This window comes from Rosa chinensis, chromosome 2 (assembly GCF_002994745.2).
Source record: "Rosa chinensis cultivar Old Blush chromosome 2, RchiOBHm-V2, whole genome shotgun sequence".
Lineage (NCBI taxonomy): Eukaryota > Viridiplantae > Streptophyta > Magnoliopsida > Rosales > Rosaceae > Rosa > Rosa chinensis.
The window spans coordinates 62,553,380-62,576,847 of record NC_037089.1 but is presented as its reverse complement, the minus strand read 5'-3'; the positions used below and the strand labels follow the sequence as shown (position 1 = coordinate 62,576,847).

Below are 23,468 nucleotides of genomic sequence, written 5' to 3'. Positions count from 1 at the left end.
CTTCCACAAAATGTATCTGGAGTCGGAATCGCTAACATCCATATTTTCTGTAATGCCCACCATGTGTATGAGAAATGTCCTCTGTGGGAATGTAGGATTCAAAAGATGATATTATTGCTATGTTTATCCCATTTTGCAAAATCTAATACTGTTTACAAATTCTCTCTTAATTTTGTATTATTGGGTTTAGGTCTAAGAAAGGTACTAATTTGTGTACTTTTCGAATCTCTCTTCATAATTGAATTTGGTGCGGAACATAAGAAGACGGTGAAATGGAAGCGTCCAGTGGGCCAAGGCTTTCTGGAATGCAGAGGCAAGTACTTGGTCTATACAGAGGGTTCTTGCGGGTAGCTCGTTTAAAATCTACTGAAGATCGACGCAAGATTGAGTCACTTGTGATTCTTTCTCACAGCATACAGATCGACACCATTGACCGCGGCAAACAAATAGAGATTCACAAAGGTATATATAATCACTTTTGGTTTGTTGTTTATTTGGATTCAAACTTACCGATCTATATTGCGTCAGAGATCGAGTAGCTGAAACTGGATCTTATTTGCACCATTACTTGTGTATGATTTACTGCAATAAGATCCCAGATTTGCAAACTTTTAATGAAGAATGATGAAGGAAAAATTCCCAAATTTGCAAAATCTCAATGAAGAACCCTGAAGGAAAAATTCCTAGATTTCCAAAATTTCAATGAAGAACAATGAAGGAAAATTCCTAGATTTGCAAGATCTCAATGAAGAATGATGAAGGAAAGATCTCCAAATTTGTAAAACTTCAATGAAGGACCTAAAACAACATGAAAATAAATGGAGGACCTAAAAATAAATATCTAAATATTTGCATAATCTGGAAATTACAAAAATTCAAATGTTTGTAAATTTGGAAGTTAATATAATTGGGATTCATACATGACCCACCTAATATAGCTCACACAGACGAGCTTTTCGTGTGAAAATGATTTAGCAACGCTCGCAACACGTATAAATTCTAAATCCGTGACTGTATTGTGTGAAACTACTCAAACACACAGATTTCCGTATGTATTTCAATGTATTCACACAGAATCCATCTGAGTGGAAGTACCTGTTTTTCTAGTAGTGATACGTGGACAATTTTGGGTGACGTGGAGTTGGTGTGGCAGTGATGTATGCACACGTGGGATAACCTGGTTCTGATACCATGATAAAGTAATCTGGGGTTCACATCTAAAACCAATTGGTAAAGGATGAAGTGACCCAAATCCTTATAAACTCATAAGCAATGTCTCATTTTTCCTATATGGGATGTATATATTCTCAACACAATTAGATATAAAATGAGTGTATGATAAATACCCTAGTACCATAAACAACCCCCATATACCATAGGTTATAGCGGTATGAAAGTTTAGTTTAGTGTAACAATCTAGTTTTTTGCGTCTATCGTAATTAGAGTAGTGATGGTATTGTACGTCATAGTAATGGTATATCAAGGTTATCCAAGTAGTATAGTGGTGTTAGGAGAAAACTAATTGTAGTGGAATTGAAGAATTTCTCAATCTAGCAAGGCATTTTGAAAGTTTCCACATAATTTTGATTAGGAGGTTTTTTCATGTATTGTATTCGACTTGCATATCTCCAACAAATATTTATACGGTGTCTACTTTCTCTTTATCAATAGTATGTCATGTTTGTTAACGTTTAAACGCTTCCCCCTGCTGAGATCTAAAATTTATGAGGAGCCTTAAATGTAACTGAGATTAATTCATGAAACAAACGGTAAATGATCTTGCCTTGCCTCGAGGAAAACTGGAACGAGGGAAGCTAGCTGGCAGATCAGAAACACGCTTGAAAGTCGAAGTAGGTGGCGTTGAAGTTCGGATATATATAATTGTTGAATTTAGCCTATCACTATTATGTTACTTCACTTACTTGACGACACAGATTCTGACATGAAATAGATATATATACACATGCATATTTTATATGTGTGTGTGTGTGTCTATTTATATATAGAAGCGTATGAGTTCCATTGGTCGTAGAAGAATATGGCAAGTCTTGGCTACATTGTTTATGCGTTGGCAAGTCTATTCAACCCAGTTAGCTTCTTTCTTTATGGTCATCATAGTCAGTATACTGGTGGTAGTAATAGTAGTACAGAACATGATGATCAATTTAAGGTGGCATTGTTTGTGTTTGGAGACTCGCTATTTGAGGCTGGCAACAATGGATACCTTCCTAATGTTACCACAGAACTAGACGCAGCAATAGCCCCGCCATATGGAGAAACCTTCTTCCACTATCCCACCGGAAGATTCTCCGACGGACGCATAGTGCCCGATTTCATCGGTAAAATACTGTTCTTTCAATCCTTTGATCCATCTCTTTAAAATCGTTTATTTGGCAAGCTTTTTAATTTCAGTTCCCATAATTAAGGGCTAAAACTGCACTTTGACTCATTTAACTATAATTGCTTATTTGGATGATAGGTTGGTAAATTGACAATTGACATCAAAACATGGGCGCATTTGCTCTTATAAACCCGTAGGCAATGTCCCAATTTTTTCATGCATGAATAATTAATATATGTGTTTTTGTAAGAATTCCCTTCAATTGTGGCAGCTAAGTACGCAAAGCTGCCCATGCTTCCACCTTACCTGCAACCAGGTCCACATGATTTTACCGACGGATGCAACTTTGCTTCGGCTGGAGCCGGGGTTCTTGTCCAAACTAATCCAGGAAGATCAGTAAGTTGTGTGTTATCTCTCCAGAATGAATATCAACATGCAATGTTACTAGTTTTTATTTTTATTTATTTTATTAGTTAATGTAAGTTTTCTTTACTTTTTGCTCACTCAGATAAGTCTTCCAGCACAGTTGAGCTTCTTCAAAGATGTCAGAAAGTCGCTGCAACAGAAACTGGGTGATCTAAAAGCCAAACGCGTGCTCAGGGAAGCTGTTTATCTGATTGGCATCGGAGGGGATGATTATTTTGACTTCTACAACGACTTTCCAAATGCCACCGAGTCCCTTCAACTCGAAGCCGTAGCAGTTGTGGTTGGCAACTTGAGCATCATACTCCAAGTATGTAGATTCATTATTTTTAATATCATCATCTTTGTTTGAAATCAGGAGTTTATTTATAGAGAAGCAGAAGCGAAAGCGCGCGCTTGGATTCAAATTTTCCCTGCTAAACTCTTAACAGAAAAATTCAACTTAATTAGATAGAAAGATTATTTACTGACCTTCGAGCTCCTGCTTGGGTATGTCAAACATGGTTCTTAATTAGGATGTTCGTACAGGTCCTCTGGTGTATTAGCATTGATTGAATACCCATTCATGTAAAAAAATTTCCTTTCATTAGTGGATAACTATTTCGACCTATATATGTTTTATTTCTCTCTTGCAGGATATATATGATTTAGGAGGAAGGAAGTTTGCATTTCAAAACGCAGGACCGCTTGGATGCATACCTTATAGGAGACAAGAACACAATAGTATCGAAGGATGCGTTGAAGGACTCAATAGTCTGGCTAGGCTACACAACACAGCTCTAGTGGCTACCCTTGAAGAGTTAGAGAGCCAACTATTAGGATTCAAATATTCAATATTTGACTACTATAATTCACTTGATGATCGACTCCGTAACCCTGCCAAATATGGTACGTACGTATACGTAGCTTGCCTACGATCGACTCTATAATTTAATATAACAAACTCTTAATTCGACTCTTGCTAATATTTTTGGTTGGGTTGTAACTATGAGTAGGGTTCACAAATGCGACAGATGCATGTTGTGGTACAGGGCTGTTCAGAGCAGCTTATTGTGGTGGAGATAATGGAACAAAACCATATGAACTATGCAATAACGTTGGAGATTATTTGTGGTTTGATGGTAGCCATACGACTGAAATTGCAAACATCCCAATAGCAGAGCTGATATGGAGTGGTACACCCAATGTCACAGGGCCTTACAATGTCAAACAACTTTTCCAACAAGTTTCAGCTTATTAATAACTTTTCCAACAAGTTTCAGCTTATTAATTTAAGAATAATGTGGCAATTGATATGTCACAAACACGTCATTTAGAGTGTGTTTGGATGACGGAAAATATGATGGAATTTAATTGAAAGTGAGGATTTCATAATTCCTACAAGCTAATTTCCTCGTTTGGCATTATCAAATTAGAAATTTTAAATTTTTCTGCGGAAAAAAACGAATGAATTCATCATTTAAATTCCCCACTTCAATTTCCACCAAAATAGGTGTCATTTACGAATTCCCTTGCAGTATTCAATTTTTATTTCCAAAACAAGGTTTTTTTCTATTTTATTTATTTATTTGTTTTAAACTTTCTTAATTTATTACACATTTGAAATCCTAAATGGTTACAACCAAACAACAGAAATTGCAATTAATAGAATTTCAGATTGATGGAGTTAAAGATTCCATCATTTATAAATTAAATTCCTATGGATTTCATAATTTTCTCATCCAAACGCACCATTAATGAAATTCTGTTATATGTTGGACTTTCATGAGGTGGAATACAAGTGATACCCCAAAAGGTGGCACTACTAGAAAAATCCTTAGTAGCCACCCCTTTTGGATACACTTTTCTAAAAGTATCATTTGAGTAGAACAAATGACGCCCTTTTAGTTCACCTAACATTACTCTTAATTTACCCTCCATGTCTAGTATGAAAACTAGCTAGTTTCATGATGATCAATGCAATGTAGTAAAAAAAAAAAACATTATTTTTCCTTTTACCGAAAAAAGCATGCAATCAAAACAACTCTTCTAATTGAAGGTATGAGATGGATTAATTGTTGTTAATGGAAATCATATTAAGTTCTAACTTTTTAATTGGATCTATCCTTTCCCTTTAATTAATGAAAAAAAAAACATTAGCCCACATAACTAATAATCTGAACTGCACATTCAAAATCAATTGACAATGAATAGAATTCATCCAAATCTTTATAAAGTCATAAGCGATGTTGTATTTTCTCAATGTGAGAGTTATGTTTTGTTTTCACATTCTCAACGATAAGGCCCACAATTAATATTGGTACTTCACATTTTGAAACTGTAACACATGCAATAGTATTTGATGTTTTCAACCTGACCTATCATTCATACCTCTAGTCCATGACACCGTTAACTCTTCCCATGTTCCTCTTCCCTAAAGACTTCTCATCCACGGCTTCAAGCTGCATGCTAAAACAAAAACCATAGCCTAACTTTGTTACCGGTGTCTTCATTGCCAGCCATTTGCATAACTCCATCAAAACCATAATCTCATAAGAACAACTCCAACAAGTTCTTTATAATTTTTGTATTATAGAGAAGCAAAAGTCAAAACTTTAAGCAATTTTTCTTCTCCAACTACAACATATTCTCTATTTTACAGCAATCTCTAAAATCTCCATAATTCTTCATTAAAATTTTAGAGATTGCTGTAAATTAGGGAATTTGATTTTAGGGATAATGACCATTTACACAATTTGAGCCTTAAAAATACCCACTTGCTCCACTAAGAGTTTTTTACTCCCATTTACCCAATTTAACATTATTGACGGTTTTGCCCTATCAATTAAACTGAAATCTCTCTCCTTTCAGACTCTCTCTCCTTCCAGACTCTCTCTCTCTCTCTCTCTCTCTCTCTCTCTCTCTTTCTCTCTCTCTCTCTCTGCCATGGCAGATCCGGAACTAGAGGACGAAGCCCACCTCTTCTTCTTACCCTTCTCACAAGATCCCCATATGCTCCATCGTGCTAGATTTGATCGCCCCTCCCAACCCGGCCTTGGCCTCTGTGTATGCCAGATCTATCTACTCGACGCGTTGTCGAAGCGGTGCAGCGTCCTCCTCAACGGCTCTATTTGCCGCTACAACGATTTGAGTTTGTGCGGCGTCGTTCTGACCTCCTATTTTGCCATCGCCGCCGCCGTCTCAGTTCAGCTCCACTTGGGATTTCCTGAACCTCTTTGACGAAGTGTACGGGAGATATGTATCGATTTATGCTTTCAATTCCGAGGCTGTTACTGATCAAGGTCAGAAAATTATAAATAAAATTGACAGCGGTGTAGTAAAAAATGATGAGAAAAATGTTGAAGAGGAAGAAAAGAAGATTGAGTCTGAGAAGTCGAGTACTCTGTACTTTTTCCGAGCGTGGAAGTCAAAAATGGCGTCGTTGAGGTGCCCTTGTGGGTCTGGACGATGTGGACGAGCTAGTACTACATCAAATGCCTTGGATGGCCTTTTGGGATTGACTGGTCTACTATTTCATCATATCTTGGTACTCCTTTGGCTAGCCCATGGTTTGTCTCGGCTAACATTGCTATTTTGGCTAGTCGAGTCGCCGAAAGATCTTAATGATGACCTCGTCGGGAAGGCACGTTGATTAGTGGGGGGCAATAATATGATTATTGGGGAGCAATAATATGATTATTGGGGGAGCAATAATATGATTATTGGGGGACAATAATATGATTACTGGATATTATTAGGGGGAAATAAAATCAGACGCCGGAATCCGATCACCGGTCCCGTAGGCGGATGTCGGATTCAGGTCACCAGTTGCTGGATTCCGGTCATCGGAGTCCGCAATCGGCCACCCTTCAACGGAGTCCGGCGAGGTTTCTGATGACTTCTCTCTCTAAGTGAGAAAGAAGGAGAGGGCAAAATTGTCCTAAAACTAAATAAAAAGTAATAAAAAATACTTAATTGGGTAAATGGGCAAAATATATATAGGATATTGTGTAAGTGGGCAATCTCTTAGAGTGTTTTGGTAGGTGGGGTTAATTAACCCAAAAATTGTGTAAATGGTCATTATCCCCACTTCCCTAAAATGGGGATAGTTTATTCAAAAAAAAAAAAAGTGATAGTTATAGAGAATCTGTTTGAGCAAAAGAGACTCATTTTTCCATAAAATAGAGAAAAATCAAAATATGGGGAAGTTGTTGGAGTTGCTCTAATAGCTCAAAGATGAAACAATTACATGAAACACCAAATTACCAAACTCAAGCTTTGCATTATGATTGAAGCATAAAAAAGATTGATAGAGAAGAGAAAATCCCAATGCTCAAAGTCCAAAGAGGAGGGACTATGCTCCTGCTTCTCACATATACAAGATTTTGGTCCGAGGAAAATATGGCTTTGTGTGGGAAAGATCTCATCTTTCTGATGGGATATCTATAAAATTGTACACTCTCAATCTCAGAAAAGATGTTATCATTCCCTCAATTTTGTTATGATTGATCTCATTTCCATCTATCAGATTCCAATTGCAGGTATCATGCTCCTTTATAGTTTTTTTGGTTGGTTCAGTAACTAAATTATGGACTTTGTTTTAAAGGAAACGAAATCAGGTTTCATTAGATAACGACGTCGATCACTGCTTCAATCTAGACCCCGTAGTGGTGGAATGTGATTCTCTTCATGTCATAAAAGCCATCACTAGCTTGCCCAAACTTCTCTATGGATTGGTCAGCTGCTCCCGTCATGTTCAAAAAGGAGTTTGACATCAGCTATGTGGGATTTATGAAGGATGGAGCCAAGTGGTTGGTGGAGAACACTGAAATCCTTCTTTGTATGTAGCTATCTCCAGTAAGTTCAAATTTCCTATCTTTTCAAGTAAGTTCGTTCTGTTTCAGTCTTTCCAAGAGTTTGGGTGTGATTTGTTGTAAATTTGATATAGGTGGCTAGATTTGTGAAATACAAAGTGGTTGTTAGCAATTGGTATTTTATTTGCTGTAGCAATTGATTGGCTGTATTACCTGCTGAAAGCTACGGCTTGAGGTAGGGAAAGCAAACTTTTCTCTATAGCTTTGATTATGATTTGGTATGTAATTGGTGTGATTGTTTTACAACGTTTTCCTCTGTGATTTTTAAGTGCAATTTGACAAGCAGAGAGTCACACCCCAAACATCTAACCAGATTGTAGATGGTTTAGCACTACCAGAAAAATGGTCTTTTATGGCCCGCAAAGAGCGTCGTAAAATACATTTTACAACACACAAAAATGCGTCGTAAATGGACATGCCGTAAAAGACAAAACTCTTTTACGGCATGTTTCTGAAACGCCGTAAAAGACCTTACCAGCACGCCGTGAAAGACATTAAAGAGCGCCGTAAAAGGGTTTTAGAGATTCTTAATTTCAATTTTCAAATACAAAGCGCGCCATAAATGACCAAATATGTGCGCCGTAATTGATATCAAAAGCATGCCATAATTGATCTCAAAAGCACGCCGTAAAAGACAACAATGAACGCCATAAAAGGGTTTTAGAGATTTTTTATTTCATTTTGAAATAGCAAAGCACGCCGTAATTGATATCAGAAACACGCCGTAATTGATCTCAAAACACGCCGTAAATGTGGTTGTAGGATATATTTACAGCATGTAATATTTGCACCCAGTTTTTTTTTCCTGTAAATTTTGTGATACCATTTCAAAATCTGTATAAATCTATACAATTTATTGAGATGAAAAGAGAGATAACAAACTGCAATATCACAAAACAATATGCCAACAGCAAAAGGAAAACCAAGAATGCACCACGTGCAAAACAAATAAAAGGAAAGAATCGACAACCAGGTCATTTTTCAAGAACTGAAGAACCTTTTCTACATCATAGTCATCCATTGCCCTACCAATTAAAGCATGTCGATTCCTTTGTATCAGAAAGATAGCCACCATTCTAAGAAGGTTGCCAACTACAATTGAACCTATAGGATTGTAAATTCCATTTCCTGTGACATTTACAGCAACCAATGATGCTGCAGCAATAGCAAGACCAGCTACAGCAGCGCCATCCTCAGTCATGACTGCAACAGAGGTAGGATCATGACCACGCCATATATAGTCTCTTAATTTCATGCCCTCAGCAGCAGCACCTTTCTTGACAGCTTGTATGGAAACAACAAGAGAAGCGCCTTCAATAATAAACGAACCACCAATCACTATAGCTGCATATTGAATATTTGGAGGGGGTTGTGAAACCCACAAGCTTTGAACTCCATGAACTATAGTTGCACCTGAACCAAGACATCCTACCAATTACGTTGTACATACGTGTACATTTGCAAGCATAATTAGCTATAACGGGCCATGCTCATTGTACCGCCAAAGGTACTAATTCCAACCAAAGGAATGACATGCGAACACACTGCCAGGCGGGCTACAGCCTCGGCGTCGGACCGCCTCCAGATCGCCACCGACGCGCCGCCACGCGCCGCGCCAAGTTAAGCATCAGAAGCTTCTGAAACTGAGAACTGAAGCATATCAGTCCCACATCGAAAGCAAAGACAAGATCAGTCTCTGTCTCACCTATAAAAGGTTCTCTCCTCTCTCTTCATTACGGACGCATTCAATACTTACCTACGGTTATTTTGTCAACATAAATACATTGACTAACTTAGGCATCGGAGAGTTGAAGACCGCCCAGCGCGGTCTCCCTCTGACGCCCGTTGTATTTTACTTGACAGGTAACGGGAATTGCGACATAAATACAAGTATCGATCCGCCCACCGGATCAGCGTTAACTAAGGTTTGGCCACCGCTAGACTTTCAGACATTAACATTGGCGCCGTCTGTGGGAATCCTTGAACTAAAGGTCATCCCGCTACAATCATCATGACTAACGACAGCGGGGGAAACGCTGAAGAGCAGGCGGAGCTCCCCGCCATTCCCCAGCCCTCCGACCCCGCGATCGGCGTTAACCGCGCACTATTCACAACCCCGGCCAATCCCGGTGGTGAGGCAAACGCGGGCAGCAGCCGCCCGTCAGGCCAGGATCTCGTCACCATGTACGAGATAGCACTGGCGGATCTTCATAAGGCAAACAGGGAGCGTGAGGAGGAGCGTAGAGAGAAGGCCGAAGCCCAAAAACAGGTGGCTGCGCTCATGACACGTTTTGAGGAACTAAAAAACACTTTGGCGGCCACCGACCGCCCGGCACAGAGCGAACAGTCACGCAGTACCAGGCGTAGTCGACCCAGCGCCGGCACGACAGCGCCAGGGCCAGTCATACAAACGCACGTACCGCTGAACCCACCAGGGTTGTCAGGAATGGGACCACCGCCCATACCCCAACTAATGTTAGAACAAACGGCGGAATCCCTTCCGCACGCCAACAGCTTGAATGTCAGGGCAAGGACTGAGGATGATCCGCCCATACCTAGACGCAAGCCAACTCGGCGGGGGAGTCAGGCAGATTCCGCCGGCGATACAACCGCCCAGTTATTGGAAAGGATGCACCAACTGGAGCAGAGGTTAATCCGGGCGGAGACGGGCGTCCCGACATCAACTCGGAACCCGCTGTTCACTTCCAGACCCGGCCCCTTTTCCGCCGCGATCCTACAGGCCGTCAGGCCAACATATGCAAAGACCCCAAAAATGTCGCCATATGGCGGAATGACCGATCCCTTTGTCCACATGGACACCTTCAAGAAGGTCACCAACAACAAGGGATTCGACGACGCCACCCTGTGCCATCTGTTCAGCGAAACATTGGACGGCGAAGCAATGAACTGGTTTTTTGAATGTCCGCCAGGATCGGTTGGCTCATTCCATGCGCTGTCGCATGCTTTCCTCTCCCGCTTCATCCTATTGTCTGCCGGACATCACAACACAAGTCAGCTGTTCAGCGTCAAACAGGGGGAGGACGAGTCACTGAAGGCCTTTGTCACAAGATGGCGAGCGGCAGCATCTCAGTGCCGCGACCTGGACAAAACTATGGCGTCGGCAGCCTTCAGGAAGGGACTCCTCAAGGGACCGTTCCTCTATCACCTCAACTACAACCATCCCAATGCAACGTACGACCACGTCATGAGTGAGGCGGTCATTCACGCCCAGGCGGAATTCATCACATATGGAGAAACACCACCACCAGCAACGCCAGTAAAATCAGCACAACCATCTTCCAATCACCAGGAAGCCGCTGATAAACCCCCTCAGCTCCGCCAGTTGACAAGAAAAGAGAGTGGCAGCAGGGCGGCCACCAAACCAAGCGGCAGAAGGGACGGCATTTTTATAAGGGAAACCGCCCAACTCATGACAACAACAACAAGCAGACGGAGTCCTCACAGCGGTATGCAGTTTTCACGGTCCTAACGGCCTCATATGAAGATATCTATAATCAGTGCAAGGATCAGATCCCACCGCCACCCCCTCCAAAGTACCCAAAAACGGGCAAACCCAGGAACACCGGCAAGTGGTGCAAATACCACGCGGACAGCGGCCACAATACAAACAGCTGTAACGCCCTCAAAACAGCCATTGAGACTTTATACCGTGACGGCAAGTTGGAGCAGTTCAAGGTACGCCAACCACCGCCAGTGATTGCCAACGTAGAAACCTTGGGCCGCATCAACACCATCGATGGCGGTGCTCCAATCACCAGCATGTCTCACAGGGCAAGAAAGCGCTATGCACGCGCTAACCACCCAAAGGAGGTTTGCAACATCCGCTATGAAAGATCCGCTAAACTCCCGAAGTCAGGATGGGAACCTATCACCTTTTCAGAGGAGGAGGAGCGCGGAGTACATTTACCCCACGACGACCCATTCTTAGTCGATGCCATTCTTGGCAAATTCTCGGTGGGGAGAATCTTGGTAGATAGCGGATCCGCTGTCAACGTCATCTTCAGTGGCTGCTACGACCACCTCAAGCGGAACAAGAAATTACTCCAGGATCATGAGCCACTGCTCAGCTTCTCCGGAGACATCACACAACCACTAGGGTCGGATTACATGCGACTAGTAATTGGCACTAGTCCCTGTATGGCGGAGGTGCACACGGAATTCATTATCGTCGACTGCCCCAGTTCGTACAACGCCATCATTGGTCGACCAGCGCTTAATAAGCTCAAGTGCATCATTGCCGGATACATGCTTCTCATGAAGTTCCCCACGCCCAATGGCACAGGCTGTGTGAGGGGAAGCCAACAGCTGGCACGGGAATGCTATTCAACATCTGTAGCGCGGTCAACGCGCTGCCATGAAATCCTGGCAGTGGCTAATGACCCACCACCACCGAATATCTTTGAGGATCCTAGAGATGAAGAGAAGAAATATGTAATGAAGGAGCCGGTCAACCCGGACACGTCACTGAAGGCCGTCTGCATCTCAGACGAGCATCCTGAGAGGACAGTCCGCATAGGCTCCCAGCTAGACCCAGAAGTGGAGGCAGAACTCACTCAGTTCTTACGTGACAACGCCACCGTCTTTGCATGGTCCTATGCAGACATGCCTGGCATCTCCACTGAAATAATCACCCATAAACTGACCATCAAACCCTCTTTCTATCCTATCAAGCAGAAGCGGAGGGCCTTTGATGAGGAAAAATACCGGGCAATAGGACAGGAGGTCGCCAAACTACGGGACATTGGATTCATCCGCCAGGTCATCTACCCCCAGTGGATCTCAAATCTGGTAATGGTGAAGAAGCCCAGCGGCAAGTGGCGGATGTGCGTCGACTTCAAAAACCTAAACAAGGCATGCCCAAAAGATAGTTTCCCGCTACCTCGTATCGATCAGCTGGTCGATGCAACCGCCGGACACGAACTCCTCAGCATGATGGATGCTTTCTCTGGATACAATCAGATCAAAATGCACCCCAGCGACCAAGAATGCACCACCTTCACCACCGACAAAGGCCTTTACTGCTACAATGTCATGCCTTTTGGTCTGAAGAACGCCGGTGCAACTTATCAGCGGTTGATGAACGCAATGTTCGCTGAGCATCTGGGAAAAATCATCGAGGTCTATGTGGACGACATGCTAGTCAAGAGCATGAAGGCCAGCGGACATGTGGCAAACCTCAGGATCATAGTAACCATCCTCCTGGCCTATGGTATGCGCCTCAACCCAGAAAAATGTTTCTTTGCAGTCACCGCCAGCAAATTTCTGGGTTACATCGTCAGCGAGCGAGGTATCGAGGCTAACCCAGACAAGGTACAGGCCATCCTTGACCTGTCGGACCCGAAGTATAAAGTAGACGTCCAGTGTCTCCAGGGCAAGTTAACCGCCCTTTCTCGATTCATCTCTCGACTTACTGACAAGTGCGCCCCATTCTTCAAACTCCTCAAAACAACTCACAAGAAGGTCATTGACTGGAACCCAGAATGTCAGGCGGCGTTCCAAGGTCTAAAGGAGTATTTGGCGGCAGTCCCTCTCCTTTCTGTCCCTGTCCAAGGAGAGACACTATTCACATATCTGGCGGTCTCGGCAACGGCAATAAGTTGCGCCATTGTTCGGCGGGAGGGTCAGGATGAACTCCCAGTATTCTACGCCGGCAGAGGTATGAACGGAGCAGAAACAAGGTATCCACCGTTGGAACAGCTGGCGCTTGCACTTATCGTTGCCCCAGACGCCTTCGGCAGTATTTCCAGGCCCACACGATCCATGTGTTGACCAATCAACCGCTGAGACAGGTGATGCAGAACCCTGAACACTCAGGGCGACTCAGCAAGTGGGCGATTGAGCTCAGCGAATTTGACATCGAGTACAAGCCAAGAACCGCCATGAAGGGCCAGGCAGTAGCAGACTTCATCGCTGAACTTACTGAGCGTCAGCCAGAACCCGGTACTCCAGCACAGCCCGGAACAGAAATGGTAACCGGTACAGGGGTACTTACCCCACAGTCAGGATGGGACCTACATGTGGACGGCTCCGCCTGCGCCAAGGCCAGCGGCGCCGGGGTCATCTTAACCGGACCCGGGGGACTGAAGGCAGAATATGCGTTGAAATTCAACTTCAAAGCTTCAAACAATATGGCGGAGTACGAGGCGCTCATCGCCGGCCTACTCCTCGCCATTGACTCAGGAGCTGACAGCGTCAACATATTCAGCGACTCCCAACTAGTCGTCAACCAGGTCAACGACAGCTTCCAAGCCAAGGACCAGCAGCTAGCGGCGTATCTGGGGTACGTCAAAACGTTGCTAAAAAAGTTCAAGTTTCACACAATCACACAAATCCCCAGGGAAAAGAACGCTAAGGCTGATTCCCTGGCGAGACTGGCAACCGCCCAACCACATCAGAGTCCGGCGGACACAAGGGTGGAGTATCTTAACAAACCAAGCATCACAAAGACTCTGGCGGAAATCTTCAACATTCAGGTCGACCCCAGCTGGATGGACGAGATCATCGCATACAAGCGCAGCGGAACATTGCCAGAAGATAAGGTCCAGGCAAGGCAGCTCCAACGAAGAGCAACCCGCTACAACATCCAGCACGGCAAACTCTACCGCCAGGGATTCACCCATCCAAACCTCCGCTGTCTAACCCCAGAGGAGGGAAGGGTTGTCCTAACTGAAATCCATAGCGGAGAATGCGGAAACCACTCGGGCGCCAGATCCCTGGCCAACCGCACAATGCGACAAGGGTACTTCTGGCCCACACTTGGCGATGACGCCCGACGGATTTCGAGGTCTTGCCACAAATGCCAGCAATTCGCAGATCTCCGACACGCACCAGCAGAGCCACTGTCAATCATCGTGGGCCCATGGATTCATTCTACGTGGGGCCTTGATCTGATGGGCAAATTCCAAACTGCCAAAGGCCAGTTCAAATACATCATTGTTGCCATCGATTACAACAGCAAGTGGATAGAGGCAGAACCACTGACGGCAATAACTACCGCCAAGGTAATTCACTTCCTTTGGAAGAATATCTATTGCCGCTACGGTGTCCCGCACACAATCATCACAGATAACGGCACACAGTTCAACAATGACGAGCTCATCTCCTTCACCATCAACTTGGGCACCAAGCTGAGGTTTGCATCTGTCGCCCACCCCCAGACCAACGGCCAGGTCGAAGCGGCAAACAAGATAATCAAAAAATTGTTAAAAAAGAAGCTCGACGACGCCAAGGGTTTATGGGCGGAGAAACTTCCAGAAGTCCTGTGGGCCATCCGAACAACTCCAACCTCCGCCACCGGAGAAACTCCTTTTTGTATGATGTTCGGCACAGAGGCTGTCTTACCCATTGAAGTTACCCAACCCACCGCTAGAGTCGAAGGCTACCGCCCAGAGACCAACAGCGCCGGCGTCAATTTGGACAGGGACCTCCTAGAAGAGAGAAGACTCGAGGCCCATTTACACAATCTGCAAAACAAGCAACGGGTATCACGTTTTTACAACGCCAGAGTCAGAGCCCGGAACCTCCAACTGGGGGACTTGGTCATGAAAGAAGTCATTCCGCCACCGACAAAACTCCGCCCAACATGGGAAGGCCCATACAAAATTGTGGAAGTCGTTAGCCCAGGCACCTTCTACTTAATGGACAAGGACGGAGTCACAACGCCCCGCCCTTGGAATACTGAACACCTTCGGTATTATTACAAATAGTCAAACCGCTACCCATGCGCATCTTGACTTAGCTAAACTTTTTGTTCGAATGTTTAGCTAAGGGAAGCTACCCAACGGGTACTACCCCACTTTTGTACGCTGATCAGTCAGCCATCAATGAAACGAGGAATTATTCAGACCATTGTTACCAAGTCTAGCACCGAGGGCAACTGGCAACGCCAGCAATCGTCGGCGGACTCCGTCCGCTACGCGGTGCACTTGGACCAATCTTAATTCCTTTAATGTTCCATTGATCAACAAAAGAAAATATAACTCAATAGTACTACACACACATCATGGCAAACCAAGTCAGAAATGTACTTCATTTCACAAAATTCGGTACAAGCTAGTATGCCTCAGCGGCTACACAAAAAAAAAAATAACTTCGGAGATCTCAGATAGGTTCAGCGATTGGCTTCGGCCTCCGCTGCTTCGACGGCTGGCGGCGCGACCGATCGGCTCGCTTGATCGGACCCTCGGGCTGTCGGACTGGGTGTCTCTAGGGTGCCGTCGGCTCGGGTGTGTGCCTCCAGAAACCCGGCACGTGACACCTCCGACGGGGTCTGCTGGGGGGTTTGCTGGGACCCTTCCGTCGGATGCGGGCCACTTTCCCCGCTGCCTGAATGAGTACCTGCAGCTTGGGCAGGCACGACTTCTGGCTCCGCCGGGGCACTCTGGACCAGCGGCACGTCAGGCTGTGAGGCCTTTACAAAATCAATGGCACCCTTCTGCTTCAACATGTCTACGTTTGCTCGGGCGCCAGCTTTCGCCGCCTCAGTCATCGCCTTTTTATACTCCGCCGACAGCTTGTACGCTTCAACGGCGGCGGCTGCAGAGGCACTCTGTTCAGCTTTCAGGCGACCAACCTCACCATCCAGCCGCTTCATCTCATCCAGTCTGGCGGCAGACTCCCGCTGCACTATAATAAGCTTCTTGTCCTTGGCGGCTATCTTCTCCTTCAGCAGCCCAATCTCCTGCTCCAACTTGGAGACATCTTCATTCCTCTCCAGATCCCGCCGGATAGCCGCATTCAGTTTGCCACGGGCGTCCGCATAATCGCACTCCGCCTTAACCAATCCCCGCTGGATCTCCGCCATTCTCTCCTTGGCCTCCGCCAACTCCCTCTGGAGACCTTCGATTTCTCCCCTGAGCTCCGCCTCAATCCGGGGCTGCTTAGACGCCGCCACGAACATATCGTGTAACCCCGCCGATACTTGACCAAACGCAGAGCTGAAGGGCGATTGGTCAATTGCCGTCGGGCGCGATATGCCCGCCAGACCCCCGAACCCCAGCCGCTCACACAGATGGAAGAGGAACTCTCGCTCCCCTTCTGTCATGAACGGCGCGTACTCGGCAAAGGAGTCCAGATCACTGACGGGGGGCGCCTCTCCGTCCGCCACTGCAACCTTCGATGCGGTTTGTCGGGCCTTCTTTTGTTGGCGGACCCCGATAACCACCTCTTCTTCCTCTTCCTCGGCGGGGGAGTCAGGTTGCCGGCGCCTCTTCTCCAGCGCCCTTTATGTGCCAGCAGCGGTCCTCGTCACCCGCACTGGCGGCTCACCCCTGGCCTCGGTAGCAGTCTCCGTTGAAGGTACCGCCTTCTTTTGAGGACCGCGCCTGGTGGCAGGCATCCGTTCCCGCTGCCCGGTAGCAACGGTTCCCCTCTCCCCGCCATCCGCCTGAGTCCCCGCCTGCACCGTAGGCAGACCATCTTCGCCAAGGTGAGACTGGTGTGGCATTGCCATCTCCACCGGAACCTCGGAGTGACTCAACGCCAACGTCTCCGGGTTCACCACGGTCTGCTGGGCCGCCAGACCCTCAGCATACATGGCCTCCAAAAAGTTTTCTATCTCCGCCCGATCCATCGCCTTCTCGAACGCGTCGCGACTTGATTTGTTGCCCGGCGGAGTTTCTATAAAAATAAAAGAGAGAAGGGAAAGCCAGCCACCAGTCAGACACAATTCAATTATTAAACGAAACGACAGGGTAGGATCCTCACCAATAGAGCGTGTTAGTCGCAGGTCGACCAATAACTCCCAACCAGTTAGCAAGCGGAAATCAAGCAGGTTTCGGTTCCGCCAGCAACCTCTGATCCTCGCCACCCGGCACTCTTCTGCACGCGTCAGCGTATACCGGAGTCCCGCTGCACAAGACAAACACGTCGTAAGAATACAAGTTTAAGCATGTTTGCACGCCAAACATTTTCAGCGGACATAGGCCACCAACCTCGAATAGGTTGGAACTCGGACTTAATCCTAAATGACGGCCCTTCCTCGTTAGACCTAGCGTGGTACTCCCAACCGTCGGTAGCAACGCAAAAGGCCCCCCGCCAATAGGACATGGAGTCCCTCAGATTCTCGATCAGCTTGGGCGCTCCCTGCCGGCGACTCAAATTTACTTGCCCGTGGCAACCTTGGCGCTTCACATATACTAACTCGTAGAAATGGAGCACTTCCGCCACGGTAGGCCCCTCGGACCCCGACAAGCGCCACAAGGAGTTCATCGCCAACATCAACCGCCACATGTTTGGACAGATCTGGCCGAAGGCAAGGCCAAACTCACAAACAAGGATTTGAAGATTGGGCACTAGCGGAAGTGTCACCCCTTGGCGGAATATGGCCTCTTGCACGGCCGCACACCCCGTCGGGAGAATCGACGCCTTCTCATCAGCCGTCGGTGGTCGCAGCTTCACCGACCCCGGCAAGCGGAACGCCTGCTTCAGTCGAGCGACAGCAGCACCGCTCATCCCCCCTCCCGCCTCGTCAACGGCTGTCCCATCCGGGAGGAACCACGCCGACTCAACATTTTGCTCCGCTGCCTCTTCCTCCCCGGCGGAGCCGCTAGCAGCACTATTGCTTGCCAAGCGTTCGTCGCGCCTAACCTTGGCGGCAGCGGCCTCACCCGCCCTAGAGCTCTCTGAACGCGAACCGCGGGCCATAGTTGCTTCCCAGGGGATAGTCTGTAACGGCTCAACTTCTAGCGGTTCTGGCAGTGAGGATCCTGCATGGGCAGACGGACGCAACGAATCAATAAAAACCCCATCCGCCGCGCTGAGCGACACGTCAGACCCGGAATCCTCACTGCTCGAAATCTCTATAACGCTAGCCATCCCAAAACCCTAAAACCCACATCAGTTAGCACAAACATAGATCTAGCCTATTCTCGCATCAGTTATAGTAAAAATAATCAAGAACAAAACCCAGAAAACCCCAAAGTGTAAACAAACACACTCAACCCAGACTCGACTATCCAAATCCTAAAACCAATGAACGCATTGGCCAACCATCATTCAATCCCCCACAAAAAAACCCCCATCTCACACCTCAGAGCACACCCAGAAAAGCAAACACTACAAAACCCAGAAACTAGCAGAAGACAGAGATCCGAATACCAACCTCAGTGATGCAATCTCCGGCACGGTGGTGCAAAGGTACGACCAACGTCTCTGGGAGTAGTTTATCCAAACTTCGGTAGGCTCCTTCTCCGGTTTCGAACAAACGATGGCTAAGCTTTCAAAATTTTCACGAAGTGTCGAATCCCCCAGAATTTCCCCCCTTTTTATATAGGCCCCAACGCGTCCTCGACCGTCCGCTCCATACCAACATCCCTTGTTAGCCGTACACGTGTCGTACATCTCCACTCACTCTCCGGATTGCCCGAAGCGTCATCTCGGTTACAAAACCTACGGTTACTATCATTAAAGGCTAGAAGACGGACAGGCTTAGCAGACAAGCCTACGCACGCTAACCCGCTATGGGCGCGACACGTATTAACCACCGAAGGGGCAACTTCGAGAAATCCGCCAGCGGAACGTCTCCCTTGTCACCTTCCAAGGAGTGAAGTATCCGCTGAGCAAATCCGCCAGCGGAACTTCTCCCTTGTCATCCTCCAAGGAGTGAAGTCTCCGCTGAGCAAATCCGCCAGCGGAACTTCTCCCTTGTCACCTTCCAAGGAGTGAAGTCTCCGCTGAGAAAATCCGCCAGCGGAACTTCTCCCTTGTCATCCTCCAAGGAGTGAAGTCTCCGCTGAGCAAACCCGCCAGCGGAACTTCTCCCTTGTCATCCTCCAAGCGACGAAGTCTCCGCTGAGCGAAACCCCGCCAGCGGAACTTCTCCCTTGTCATCCTCCAAGGAGTGAAGTCTCCGCTGAGCAAATCCGCCAGCGGAACTTCTCCCTTGTCACCTTCCAAGGAGTGAAGTCTCCGCTGCGAAACCCCGCCAGCGGAACTTCTCCCTTGTCATCCCCCAAGCGACGAAGTCTCCGCTGAGCAACCCCGCCAGCGGAACTTCTCCCTTGTCATCCTCCAAGGAGTGAAGTCTCCGCTGAGCAAATCCGCCAGCGGAACTTCTCCCTTGTCACCTTCCAAGGAGTGAAGTCTCCGCTGCGAAACCCCGCCAGCGGAACTTCTCCCTTGTCATCCCCCAAGCGACGAAGTCTCCGCTGAGCAAATCCGCCAGCGGAACTTCTCCCTTGTCATCCTCCAAGGAGTGAAGTCTCCGCTGAGCAAATCCGCCAGCGGAACTTCTCCCTTGTCACCTTCCAAGGAGTGAAGTCTCCGCTGCGAAACCCCACCAGCGGAACTTCTCCCTTGTCATCCCCCAAGCGACGAAGTCTCCGCTGAGCAACCCCGCCAGCGGAACTTCTCCCTTGTCATCCTCCAAGGAGTGAAGTCTCCGCTGAGCAAATCCGCCAGCGGAACTTCTCCCTTGTCACCTTCCAAGGAGTGAAGTCTCCGCTGCGAAACCCCGCCAGCGGAACTTCTCCCTTGTCATCCCCCAAGCGACGAAGTCTCCGCTGAGCAAATCCGCCAGCGGAACTTCTCCCTTGTCATCCTCCAAGGAGTGAAGTCTCCGCTGAGCAAATCCGCCAGCGGAACTTCTCCCTTGTCACCTTCCAAGGAGTGAAGTCTCCGCTGAGCGAAACCCCGCCAGCGGAACTTCTCCCTTGTCATCCTCCAAGCGACGAAGTCTCCGCTGAGCGAAACCCCGCCAGCGGAACTTCTCCCTTGTCATCCTCCAAGGAGTGAAGTCTCCGCTGAGCAAATCCGCCAGCGGAACTTCTCCCTTGTCACCTTCCAAGGAGTGAAGTCTCCGCTGCGAAACCCCGCCAGCGGAACTTCTCCCTTGTCATCCCCCAAGCGACGAAGTCTCCGCTGAGCGAAACCCCGCCAGCGGAACTTCTCCCTTGTCATCCTCCAAGCGACGAAGTCTCCGCTGAGCAAAACCCCGCCAGCGGAACTTCTTCCTTGTCATCCTCCAAGCGACGAAGTCTCCGCTGAGCGAAACCCCGCCAGCGGAACTTCTCCCTTGCCATCCTGCAAGCGCGATGTCTGTCGCTACACACCTCTGGCGGAATCCCTTTTTCATCTTGCAAAAAACAAACGCCAGGCACGTCTATCAGACGCTGCTTCCTGCTGCATCCAGCGGGGGGATGTCCGTCAAACGGAAAATCCCGAGGCTACGCCTCACTGACAACGACCGCTACGCGGCGTTACCGTCAGACCGTCCCTACGGGACACGGGGACTAGTCACAGTCTACGACTGCCCTGATCAGGCAATTTGACCCCCGTCATTTGGGTGCTAAAACATTGGGCTCGCTACCCAACACCCTCTGCTCCGTGCAGCTCCCCCTCATCAAACAATTCAACGACCATCCGGAGGTCTATCTTCGCCGGGGAGTGGGGGACTCCCTGGGGGGCCCAGCAGGGGCCCACCCGAAAGGGTATAAAGCGTTTGCTCAGTAAAACCAACGGTTGACAACGCACTGACGCTAATTATGCTCTTGCAAGTCTAGCGGAGGACAACGCTTCAAACTGCCGAACAACTCCCCAACCAAGATTGCCCTCCTTGACTGGGGACTTGGGGGACTTGTACATACGTGTACATTTGCAAGCATAATTAGCTATAACGGGCCATGCTCATTGTACCGCCAAAGGTACTAATTCCAACCAAAGGAATGACATGCGAACACACTGCCAGGCGGGCTACAGCCTCGGCGTCGGACCGCCTCCAGATCGCCACCGACGCGCCGCCACGCGCCGCGCCAAGTTAAGCATCAGAAGCTTCTGAAACTGGGAACTGAAGCATATCAGTCCCACATCGAAAGCAAAGACAAGATCAGTCTCTGTCTCACCTATAAAAGGTTCTCTCCTCTCTCTTCATTACGGACGCATTCAATACTTACCTACGGTTATTTTGTCAACATAAATACATTGACTAACTTAGGCATCGGAGAGTTGAAGACCGCCCAGCGCGGTCTCCCTCTGACGCCCGTTGTATTTTACTTGACAGGTAACGGGAATTGCGACATAAATACAAGTATCGATCCGCCCACCGGATCAGCGTTAACTAAGGTTTGGCCACCGCTAGACTTTCAGACATTAACATACGTATAATATAAAATTGCTAAAACACAAAATCACTGCAAACTGTCAGGAATCAAAAAATTGATTATATTACAGGCAGCATATCAATTAAACAAACTAGTTTAAGCCTATTAAGTATATCAATCAAAGTTTTAGCTCCAAGCCTCCATCAAATCAGTGCCTAACTAGTTGAATCATTTAATCAAAGTTTTATAATTCTATGATTCCTATCAAACAAAATCTGGGCAGCATATTGCAGCTAAGTACTGAAGAAACCAGAGGGCAGTAAAGCTTTATTTTTTCAAATATCTACTGACTGATGCATCAATCCTGGCTCAGAGAAATAGCTAGTAGCCTATAAAGACAAAATGTTTGAAATTTGTAGCTTACCAAGCAAAAGCCCTCGATATGCAAACCTTGGTTTGTCTCGTATGTTCCATGGTGACTTATGTGCTTGCATGGATTTAGTTTCATAGTCAAAAGTACACAATTGGCTGAAAGTCTAGCACATGGTAGAAGAGAAGAATCAATGAGGTTTCACAATACATAATATATATTAAGCAAAATGAGAGATTTTGTATTACAAATCAACATGCCTATTTAGTAATGCAATGTAATAGTCACACATACCTCTAACCCCTGCAACGCACCATACACCGTGTTTGCCTGCAACCAAAAAGCAAACACAAATCAACATCACAGCATAACCGTAACATATTGTTATGAAATTAGTCTAAATGCAAGTCCAGATTAATTAAACATGATCTAAAATTAAACTGTACTAGTCAGAGCCAGAGGTAGCTAGTCCCACAAAATTGCAAGATACAATGGAGACCTTTACTCTTATATATATATTATCTTCAATTTAACAGAACAGAAAATTGACATCTTGATTCACATTGTGGTTCATTCTACAAAAAGCCTGAGCCTTTAAGACAACAAAATTAACCCTCCAATCTTCACATCAGCAACGAACTATGCATCTGCCTCTAAAATTTTCATCAAACACCAAAGAACTCAAAAACTAACACATTCATATAAAGAAAAGTTTCTAGCTTGATACACATTGCTAATTCATTCTACAAAAAGCTCAAGCCTTTAAGACAACAAAACTAACACTTTAATGTTAATCTTCAAATCAGCAACAAATTACTATAATAAACACCAACTGACCTCAATGGTGGCCTCCCCAACACTAGCTTTCAATACAAACAGAGTATACTCTCATCCACACCAAGATTAAGCTGCAAAAACCATAACAAACCCAGTAATCAAAATCTCAAATCATTTCCATAAACCAATCTCAATTCCACCAAAAACCCAACTCACATCTTCGCTCGCCGACTGCACCACAACTCATTTCCATAAACCAATCTCAATTCCACCAAAATCACCACAATCCAAAACACACAAAACAAAGCATCACCAACCAAATCACCTCAACCCAATCAAAAACCCTAGCAAGCCCAAAACCCCAATTACCTTATTGTGCATCAAAATGGCTCACCCAGGCTCCAACTGGTCCTTATCGACAAAGGAGAGGACCCCCACATAGTACTCGGGCCCCACCGACGATGAAACAATCGCGTGGTTCTCGTCGATCAGCTCCTCGAGATTGCCGACGCTCATGGGCGAGGCACGTAGATCGTCGACCTTAGATCTGTCCTCCTCGGCCTTCTCCTCCTCAGGCTTCAACCGATCCTGGTTCGTCACAAACTCCTCCTCCATAAGCAGGTAATCCTTAATCCGCTCCAGCTTCA

The 23,468-nt window shown here is 46.6% G+C and overlaps 1 protein-coding gene across 2 annotated transcripts; it reads left to right on the top strand.

Moving 5' to 3' along the window:
* Positions 1-2,009: 2,009 nt before the first annotated feature.
* On the top strand, positions 2,010-4,144 carry LOC112189810 (GDSL esterase/lipase 1). Of its 2 annotated transcripts, none has more exons than XM_024329172.2 (6): positions 2,010-2,339; positions 2,613-2,737; positions 2,850-3,074; positions 3,400-3,652; positions 3,760-3,977; positions 4,008-4,144. In XM_024329172.2, exons 1-6 carry the CDS (start codon positions 2,039-2,041, stop codon positions 4,032-4,034), a joined length of 1,149 nt encoding a protein of 382 aa, XP_024184940.1. In that variant the 5' UTR covers positions 2,010-2,038; the 3' UTR covers positions 4,035-4,144. The 2 variants fall into 2 exon arrangements, with proteins under 2 accessions (XP_024184940.1, XP_024184939.1); XM_024329171.1 differs by having other exon boundaries at positions 3,760-3,990; positions 4,021-4,079.
* Positions 4,145-23,468: the final 19,324 nt, after the last annotated feature.